The sequence below is a fragment of the Cherax quadricarinatus genome, chromosome 22 (assembly GCF_038502225.1).
Source record: "Cherax quadricarinatus isolate ZL_2023a chromosome 22, ASM3850222v1, whole genome shotgun sequence".
Lineage (NCBI taxonomy): Eukaryota > Metazoa > Arthropoda > Malacostraca > Decapoda > Parastacidae > Cherax > Cherax quadricarinatus.
This window is the reverse complement of record NC_091313.1, coordinates 2,107,200-2,118,334: the sequence shown is the minus strand read 5'-3', so window position 1 is coordinate 2,118,334 and position 11,135 is coordinate 2,107,200. Positions and strand designations below refer to the sequence as shown.

At 44.0% G+C, this 11,135-nt stretch overlaps 1 protein-coding gene across 1 annotated transcript in view; it reads left to right on the top strand.

The window, feature by feature from the left end:
* Positions 1-3,232: 3,232 nt before the first annotated feature.
* Positions 3,233-11,135, top strand: part of LOC128689595 (uncharacterized) — a 268,208-nt gene continuing 260,305 nt past the window's right edge. Inside the window, exons 1-2 of the mRNA XM_070087727.1 lie at positions 3,233-3,280; positions 3,864-4,333. Coding sequence (XP_069943828.1) covers positions 3,233-3,280; positions 3,864-4,333 — 518 coding nt within the window. The remainder of the gene's footprint in view (positions 3,281-3,863; positions 4,334-11,135) is intronic.

Genomic DNA, 11,135 nt, shown 5'->3' with positions numbered 1-11,135 from the left:
CAGTGTCCTCCATCGAAGACACCGCAAGACGCCAAGCGGACATCAACCAAATCTTCAAATGGGCCCCTCAAAACTAGGTGCGCCAAGCCCATGATGATCTCTTCAAATCGCTTGTTCTCTCTAGGCTGGAATTCAGCTGCACACTAACTGCTCTTTTCAAGGCAGGCGAAATTGCTGATCTGAAGAGTAAACAAAGAACTTTCACGGCACACATAAGTACGATAAGATACCTAAATTACTGGGAACGGTTGAAGTCCCTTGATATGTATTCCTTGGAACGCAGGCGAGAGAGATACCTGATAATATACACTTGGAAAATCCTAGAGGGATTAGTACCAAACTTGCACACGAAAATCACTCCCTTTGAAAGCAAGACTCGGCAGGAGATGCAACATTCCCCCAATGAAAAGTAGGTGCTCCACTAGTACACTGAGAGGCAACAAGGCAGGCACTGGACAGGCACCTCAAGTCAGTACCTGACCATCCGGGCTATGTTCGTACGTCAGTTTGCGTGGGGCCAGCAGTAACAGCCTGGTTGATCAAGCCCTGATCCACCATAAGGCCTGGTCTTAGACCGAGCCGCAGGGGCGTTAACCCCCGAAACCCTCTCCAGGAATACTCTAGGAAACTGACCCAAGCCTTCCGCTGGCTTACCGGTCCATCCCATAGTGAACCTCAAATACCCTAGAGTAGATAAACAAGGTCCCAGCACCACAATGAAGTACACAGTACTGTAACTGGTGCACTGTTCACTGTATCTGGGACTTCATTGTGGTAACTGTAACTCCGGTCATTGTGGTAACTGTAACTCCGGAGTAATTATCATTACTCCAGAGCTTCAGAGTGTCTTTAGCAAAAACAAAAGCCTATTGGACTGCACTGAAATATACATGAAGAATTTAAAGAAACTAATTTTTATGCTTGCAATAATGAGACCTCCGTTGTATACAATGTTCACGATTGCACGACACGAACCTAAAGTGATACACCCAAAATGGCGAACACTATGCTGAGGCAAATAGGTTTGATCCGAGGATGGGAGGTTAGAACCAGTTCCTTGGCTTAACAGGTGTTTTTGTCATATACTCAATAAGAGCATTAGTAGCTACTAAAGGTTACGTCTACACCAAGTTATCTGCATAGTGAATTTCCAAGCCCTTTCGTAATTTCTTATATTATTAAGTAGATCAAAATACGGTGGGTTGTGAGAAGTGGGTTATAGCATGTGTTTAAGTACCTGAAGATGAGAGGTGTGTAGAGGAGAGAGAGATTATGGGAGGAGTTTAGAGAATATTTATAGAGTTTCGAACCAAGCGAGAAAATTGTTGTTGCGGAGAACCTAAATGCTAAAGTGAGAAATTTTTTCTCGAGGGCGTAGAGAGTAAGTTTAGTTTATAGTTGCAGGGATACGTGACGACAGGGGCCTCTAAACGAGCTATGTTTGAAAAGAGGTTTGAATATACATAATATTTATTTTCTGAATAGAGGATAAATAAGTACAAAATTTATGATAAATGGTATGATGACATCAGCTTGTTAGACTACGTATTACTGAACAAAAGGTTGATGGGTAGACTTCTGGATAAGCAAGGTTTTAGAGGGGCGAGGTATGTCAGATCATTATTTAGTGGTAACTACAGTGAGAGTAAGAGGTAGATGGGGTACAAGGAGAATGTCATTAGTGGATAAGAGAGAGAAGTGGAAATCAATAAATTAAAGAAGATAGCTAGTGTGAGAAATAGACAAATATTGGGAGAAAGGTGAGATAGTAAGAGTGTAAGTAATGAGGTGGTCAAAGTGGTATGGGGTAGATTTAAGAATGCAGTGTTAGAATGTGCAGCAGAAGTTTGTGGGTATAGAAGGGAGGGTACAGAAGGAAGGAGTGATTGGTGGAATGAAAAAGTAAAGAGTGGTAAGAGAGGAAAACTTAGTATTTGTGAGCTTTCTGCAATGTGGAAGTGATATACGGAGGATGGAGTATATAAAGAGTAAGACAAGTTAAAAAAGTGGTGAGGAAGTGCAAAAGGAGAGCTAATAAGAGAGTGGGTTAGGGTTTCATCAGCAAATTTTGCTGAGAATAAAAAAAAGTTATGGAGTGAAATTAATAAGTTGAGAAAGCCTAGGGAGCAAAAGGATGCAGCAATTAAAACAGAAGAGGGAGATATTGGATGGGGAGGTAGAGGTATAGGAAAATGAATGGAATATTTTTTGGAGTTAAGTGTTAATAGAGATAGAGGCAATAATTTCATGTATTGAGCAGGGAGGTATAACATCCTGTAGGAGTGAAGAAGAACCAGATGTGAGGGTGGAGGAGGTGCGTGATGCAGTGGGTAGAATGAAAGGGAGTAAAGCAGCTGGGATTGATGTGATCAAGAGAGAAGTGTTAAAAACAGGTGGGAATATAATTTTTGAGTAGTTAGTGTATCTATTCAATATATACATTAAAGGTGGGAAGAGACTGAAAGAGAGCATGAATAGTTCTTTTGTATAAGGAAAAACAGGATTAAAGAGAGTGTAATACTTATAGGGAAATAAGCCTGTTGAGTATACTAAGTAAAGTGTATGGTAGTTATTACTGAATGAACGAAAAATAAGACAGTAGGATGCAGATGAACAATGAGGTTTCAAGATGGGTTTACAGTGAAATATAAAAGTGATCACTATTTAGATAATGGTAAGGAACTTTTTTGGACATTTATGGATTTAGAAAAGCCATATGATAGGGTGACTAGAGGATCAATGTGGTAGATGTTGCAAATGTACTAAATAGGTGATAGGTTACTAAAAGTAGTGAAGGATAGTGAAGCTCAGGTTTTGGTAAATAGGAGAGGGAGGGGAGTTATCCAGGTAAATCAGGCCTAAGATTGAGTTGTGTGAGGTCACCATGGTTGTGTAACATACTTACGTATAGGGTTATAAACTAAGTGAACACTAGGGTGTTGGGAGAGGTGTGGAAGTAAAATACATATATAATGAATTTTATACAAAGTGGGAGTTGTCGAAATTGCTTTTTGCCGATGATACGATATTTTGGGAGATTCTGAAGAAAGGTTGCAAAGATTAGTAGAGGAATTTGGGAGGGTATATAAAAAGGAGGAATTTAAAAGTGAATTTAGGAAAGAACAAGGTGATGAGAGCAACAAAAAAAATCTAGGCAATGAAATATTGGATGTCATATTGGAGGGAGAAAACAAGAAGGAAGTAAATGTGTTGAGATATTTGGGAGTAAACTATGAATCATGAGGTGAACCATAGAATTGACAAGGAGAAAAAGTGGCTGGTACATTGAACCATCTTGGCGAAAGGGGGAATGCACCAGAGAATGGTGGTTCCAACACTGGAGGCTGGAGGCAGTGGAGATGTAGTGTTTGAGGGCAATGTGTGGAACGTGGAAGTTAGGTTTGAGGTTACAAAATTTTATTCAAAGGATTGAGGAGAGGTTCTTGAGGAAGTTATGAAATTGAGAGAGGGAGGAGCAAAATAGGACGACTAGGAGAGTGAATAAATCTGGGGTGGAGTGAAAGGTTGGGGGGAGGGAGCAAAGGAGGTTTTGAGTGCTAGTGGCTCGGTTATCCATCTAGCCTGTGAGAGTGTGCATTACTTAGGAGTGGAGGTAAGTGGTTTTTATAACCTGATGTGCTGTTGTAATGTGAGCAAGGCAACATTTATGAAAGAATTCAGGAAAACAAGTTTGCCGGACTTGAGTTGTGCACTCTGAAGCAGGGGTGGGGATGTTGCACTTCAGAGGGTCATCTGAAATGTGATGTGGTGTACAGCTGGGGTGAATATTGAGACCAATTATCCAACATCATCCTACCCCAACACATACACGTATTAACATCGGTGTTTTCTCCCCAGGGTAGGATGGCTGGGTAAGCAGGCTGGCGGCCAGTCACGGGAGCCGGGAAGGGAGTGGGGGCCCGGGTGGGGGCGGGCCCACCCCAGGGGGCGGCATCCCGGGCGGCCCCAGCGGGCCACCCCCACCCCAAACAGCTGCCGGAGCCGCTGGCCCGCCCCGCCGGGCGGGCACGGTAAGCGGACAAGGTGGACCGGGCCGGGGTCCATCCGTGTCTTCGAGCGGCGGCGGCGCTGATGTAGGCCAGTATGGCGGGGCGGGTCCTGGCGGCGGCGGCGGCGGCGGCGGCGGTGGCGGCGGAGGCGGCGGAGGGTCCTTAGAAGACACCCTAGAACAGTGGAGCCGCAACCCGCTGCTGTGCTGGCTTTGTGAGGAGCTGTACGACGAGCCGTGCCTACTAGCCTGCTACCACACCTTCTGTACCCGCTGCCTTACACCCAGACTACACGACTCCAAGATTGCCTGCCCTCTCTGTGGGTGAGTAGCTTTCTCTCTCTCTCTCTCTCTCTCTCTCTCTCTCTCTCTCTCTCTCTTTCACACGCACAATCACCGAGGTACCTGCAGGGACCTCTGTCAACTTTAATGTTTAGTTTTAGAAGTTAATTTGAGGTGTTTTAATCTATTATGACTGTTTATTGTTGTATTGCGACGGTTTTATTGCGACAGTTGGGACATGCAAGAATGCTTTAATTGCAATACAAAACTGTTCTTGATGTGAGGGGAGATGGAGAATTGCGTCAACATAATGACTGTCAGTGTGTGAAACACTGTATGGCATATAGTGCTGAAAGAGAGAGAGTTAGTTCACAATTCTCTGTTTACTGTGTAACACTGTGCTCTCTCTCTCCCTTTCTCCCTCTGAGTGCAACTTACACTCAGCCATTACTAATGTGATGGAGTACAGCCATCACTCAGCCATTAGTAACGTGATGGAGTGCAGTCATCACTCAGTCATAGGTACCATGATGGAGTACAGTCATTAATCAGCCATTAGTAACGTGATGGAGTACAGTCATCACTCAGTCATTAGTAACGTGATGGAGTACAGTCATTAATCAGCCATTAGTAACGTGATGGAGTACAGTCATCACTCAGTCATTAGTAACGTGATGGAGTACAGTCATCACTCAGCCATTAGTAACGTGATGGAGTACAGTCATCACTCAGCCATTAGTAACGTGATGGAGTACAGTCATCACTCAGTCATAGGTACCATGATGGAGTACAGTCATTAATCAGCCATTAGTAACGTGATGGAGTACAGTCATCACTCAGCCATTAGTATCGTGATGGAGTACAGTCATCACTCAGTCATAGGTACCATGATGGAGTACAGTCATTAATCAGCCATTAGTAACGTGATGGAGTACAGTCATCACTCAGTCATTAGCAACGTGATGGAGTACAGTCATCACTCAGTCATTAGTAACGTGATGGAGGACAGTCATCACTCAGTCATTAGCAACGTGATGGAGTACAGTCATCACTCAGCCATTAGCAACGTGATGGAGTACAGTCATCACTCAGTCATTAGTAACGTGATGGAGTACAGTCATCACTCAGCCATTAGTAACGTGATGGAGTACAGTCATCACTCAGTCATTAGCAACGTGATGGAGTACAGTCATCACTTAGTCATAGGTACCGTGACGGAGGACAGTCATCACTCAGCCATTAGTAACGTGATGGAGTACAGTCATCACTCAGCCATTAGTAACGTGATGGAGTACAGTCATCACTCAGTCATTAGTAACGTGATGGAGTACAGTCATCACTCAGCCATTAGTAACGTGATGGAGTACAGTCATCACTCAGCCATTAGTAACGTGATGGAGTACAGTCATCACTCAGCCATTAGTAACGTGATGGAGTACAGTCATCACTCAGCCATTAGTAACGTGATGGAGTACAGTCATCACTCAGCCATTAGTAACGTGATGGAGTACAGTCATCAATCAGCCATTAGTAACGTGATGGAGTACAGTCATCACTCAGCCATTAGTAACGTGATGGAGTACAGTCATCACTCAGCCATTAGTAACGTGATGGAGTACAGTCATCACTTAGTCATAGGTACCGTGACGGAGGACAGTCATCACTCAGCCATTAGTAACGTGATGGAGTACAGTCATCACTCAGTCATAGGTACTGTGACGGAGGACAGTCATCACTCAGCCATTAGTAACGTGATGGAGGACAGTCATCACTCAGCCATTAGTAACGTGATGGAGTACAGTCATCACTCAGTCATAGGTACTGTGACGGAGGACAGTCATCACTCAGCCATTAGTAACGTGATGGAGTACAGTCATCACTCAGTCATAGGTACTGTGACGGAGGACAGTCATCACTCAGCCATTAGTAACGTGATGGAGTACAGTCATCACTCAGCCATTAGTAACGTGATGGAGTACAGTCATCACTCAGTCATAGGTACCGTGATGGAGGACAGTCATCACTCAGCCATTAGTAACGTGATGGAGTACAGTCATCACTCAGCCATTAGTAACGTGATGGAGTACAGTCATCACTCAGCCATTAGTAACGTGATGGAGCACAGTTATCACTCAGCCATTAGTAACGTGATGGAGTACAGTCATCACTCAGCCATTAGTAACGTGATGGAGCACAGTTATCACTCAGCCATTAGTAACGTGATGGAGCACAGTTATCACTCAGCCATTAGTAACGTGATGGAGCACAGTTATCACTCAGCCATTAGTAACGTGATGGAGTACAGTCATCACTCAGCCATTAGTAACGTGATGGAGCACAGTTATCACTCAGCCATTAGTAACGTGATGGAGCACAGTTATCACTCAGCCATTAGTAACGTGCAGTACAGTCATCACTCATCCATTAGTAACCTGATGGAGTACAGTCATCACTCAGCCATTAGTAACGTGATGGAGTACAGTCATCACTCAGCCATTAGTAACGAGATGGAGTACAGTCATCACTCAGCCATTAGTAACGTGATGGAGAACAGTCATCACTCAGCCAATAGTAACGTGATGGAGTACAGTCATCAATCAGCCATTAGTAACGTGATGGAGCACAGTCATCACTCAGCCATAAGTACCGTGATGGAGTACAGTCATCACTCAGCCATTAGTAACTTGATGGAGTACGGTCATCAATCAGCCATTAGTAACGTGATGAAATACAGTCATCACCCATCCATTAGTAACGTGATGGAGTACAGTCATCAATCATCCATTAGTAACGTGGAGTACAGTCATCAATCAGCCATTAGTAACGTGATGGAGTAGAGTCACCAATCAGCCATTAGTAACGTGGAGTACAGTCATCAATCAGCCATTAGTGATGTGATGGAGTACAGTCATCAATCAGCCATTAGTAACGTGATGGAGTACAGTCACCAATCAGCCATTAGTAACGTGGAGTACAGTCACCAATCAGCCATTAGTAACGTGATGGAGTACAGTCATCAATCAGCCATTAGTAACGTGATGGAGTACAGCCACCAATCAGCTATTACTAACGTGATGGAGTACAGTCACCAATCAACCATTAGTAACGTGATGGAGGGCAGTCATCACTCAGCCATCAGTAACGTGATGGAGTATACTAACCAATCAGCCATTACTAACTGATGGGGTACAGCTATCACTCAGCCATTAGTAACTGATAAAGGACAGTCATCACTCAGCCATTAGTAACTGATGGAGTACAGTCATCACTCAGCCATTAGTAACGTGATGGAGAACAGTCACCACTCAGTCATTAGTAACGTGATGGAGGACAGTCATCAATCAGCCATTAGTAACGTGATGGAGTACAGTCTCCAATCAGCCATTAGTAACGTAATGGAGTACAGTCATCACTAAGCCATTAGTAACGTGATGGAGGACAGTCATCAATCAGCCATTAGTAACGTGGTGGAGGACAGTCATCAATCAGCCATTAGTAACGTGGTGGAGGACAGTCATCAATCAGCCATTAGTAACGTGATGTAGGACAGTCATCAATCACCCATTACTAACGTGATGGAGTACAGTCACTAATCAGCCATTACTAACTGACGGAGTACAGACATCACTCAGCCATTAGTAACTGATGGAGGACAGTCATCAATCAGCCATTAGTAACTGATGGAGTACAGTCATCACTCAGCCATTAGTAACTGATGGAGTACAGTCATCACTCAGGCATTAGTAACGTGATGGAGGACTGTCAACACTCAGCCATTAGTAACGTGATGGAGGACAGTCATCAATCAGCCATTAGTAACGTGATGGAGTACAGTCTCCAATCAGCCATTAGTAACGTGATGGAGGACAGTCATCACTCAGCCATTAGTAAAGTGATGGAGGACAGTCATCAATCAGCCATTAGTAACGTGATGGAGGACAGTCATCACTCAGCCATTAGTAACGTGATGGAGGCAGTCATCAATCAGCCAGTAGTAACGTGATGGAGTACAGTCTCCAATCAGTCATTAGTAATGTGATGGAGGACAGTCATCACTCAGCCATTAGTAACGTGATGGAGTACAGTCTCCAATCAGCCATTAGTAACGTGATGGAGTACAGTCTCCAATCAGCCATTAATAACGTGGTGGAGGACAGTCATCAATCAGCCATTAGTAACGTGATGGAGGACAGTCATCAATCAGCCATTAGTAACGTGATGTAGGACAGTCATCAATCAGCCATTAGTAACGTGATGGAGTACAGTCTCCAATCAGCCATTAGTAACGTGATGGAGTACAGTCTCCAATCAGCCATTAATAACGTGATGGAGTACAGTCACTAATCAGCCATTACTAACTGACGGAGTACAGACATCACTCAGCCATTAGTAACTGATGGAGGACAGTCATCAATCAGCCATTAGTAACTGATGGAGTACAGTCATCACTCAGCCATTAGTAACTGATGGAGTACAGTCATCACTCAGGCATTAGTAACGTGATGGAGGACTGTCAACACTCAGCCATTAGTAACGTGATGGAGGACAGTCATCAATCAGTCATTAGTAACGTGATGGAGTACAGTCTCCAATCAGCCATTAGTAACGTGATGGAGGACAGTCATCACTCAGCCATTAGTAAAGTGATGGAGGACAGTCATCAATCAGCCATTAGTAACGTGATGGAGGACAGTCATCACTCAGCCATTAGTAACGTGATGGATGCAGTCATCAATCAGCCAGTAGTAACGTGATGGAGTACAGTCTCCAATCAGTCATTAGTAATGTGATGGAGGACAGTCATCACTCAGCCATTAGTAACGTGATGGAGTACAGTCTCCAATCAGCCATTAGTAACGTGATGGAGTACAGTCTCCAATCAGCCATTAATAACGTGGTGGAGGACAGTCATCAATCAGCCATTAGTAACGTGATGGAGGACAGTCATCAATCAGCCATTAGTAACGTGATGTAGGACAGTCATCAATCAGCCATTAGTAACGTGATGGAGTACAGTCACTAATCAGCCATTACTAACTGACGGAGTACAGACATCACTCAGCCATTAGTAACTGATGGAGGACAGTCATCAATCAGTCATTAGTAACTGATGGAGTGCAGTCATCACTCAGCCATTAGTAACTGATGGAGTACAGTCATCACTCAGGCATTAGTAACGTGATGGAGGACTGTCAACACTCAGCCATTAGTAACGTGATGGAGGACAGTCATCAATCAGCCATTAGTAACGTGATGGAGTACAGTCTCCAATCAGCCATTAGTAACGTGATGGAGGACAGTCATCACTCAGCAATTAGTAAAGTGATGGAGGACAGTCATCAATCAGCCATTAGTAACGTGATGGAGGACAGTCATCACTCAGCCATTAGTAACGTGATGGAGGCACTCATCAATCAGCCAGTAGTAACGTGATGGAGTACAGTCTCCAATCCGTCATTAGTAATGTGATGGAGGACAGTCATCACTCAGCCATTAGTAACGTGATGGAGTACAGTCTCCAATCAGCCATTAGTAACGTGATGGAGTACAGTCTCCAATCAGCCATTAGCAACGTGATGGAGGACATTCATCAATCAGTCATTAGTAACGTGATGGAGTACAGTCTCCAATCAGCCATTAGTAACGTGATGGAGTACAGTCTCCAATCAGTCATTAGTAACGTGATTTAGTAAAGTTTCCAATCAGCCATTAGTAACATGATGGAGTACAGTCTCCAATCAGCCATTAGTAACGTGATGGAGGACAGTCTCCAATCAGCCATTAGTAACGTGATGGAGGACAGTCATCAATCAGCCATTAGTGACGTGATGGAGGACAGTCATCAATCAGCCATTAGTAACGTGATGGAGTACAGTCTCCAATCAGCCATTAGTAACGTGGAGTACAGTCTCCAATCAGCCATTAGTAACGTGATGGAGTACAGTCTCCAATCAGCCATTAGTAACGTGATGGAGTACAGTCTCCAATCAGCCATTAGTAACGTGGAGTAGTCTCCAATCAGCCAATAGTAACGTGATGGAGTACAGTCTCCAATCAGCCATTAGTAACGTGATGGAGTAGTCTCCAATCAGCCATTAGTAACGTGATGGAGGCCAGTCATCAATCAGCCATTAGTAACGTGATGGAGTACAGTCATCAATCAGCCATTAGTAACGTGATGGAGTACAGTCATCAATCAGCCATTAGTAACGTGATGGAGACCAGTCATCAATCAGCCATTAGTAACGTGATGGAGGACAGTCATCAATCAGCCATTAGTGACGTGATGGAGTACAGTCATCAATCAGCCATTAGTAACGTGATGGAGTACAGTCTCCAATCAGCCATTAGTAACGTGATGGAGTACAGTCTCCAATCAGCCATTAGTAACGTGATGGAGGACAATCATCAATCAGCCATTAGTAACGTGATGGAGGACAGTCATCAATCAGCCATTAGTAACGTGATGGAGTAGTCACCAATCAGCCATTAGTAACGTGATGGAGTACAGTCACCAATCAACCATTAGTAACGTGATGGAGGACAGTCATCAATCAGCCATCAGTAACGTGATGGAGTACAGTCATCAATCAGTCATTAGTAACGTGATGGAGTACAGTCACCAATCAGTCATTAGTAACGTGATGGAGTACAGTCTCTAATCAGCCATTAGTAACATGATGGAGTACAGTCTCCAATCAGCCATTAGTAACGTGATGGAGTACAGTCTCCAATCAGCCATTAGTAACGTGGAGTACCGTCTCCAATCAGCCATTAGTAACGTGATGGAGGACAGTCATCAATCAGCCATTAGTAACGTGATGGAGTACAGTCTCCAATCAGC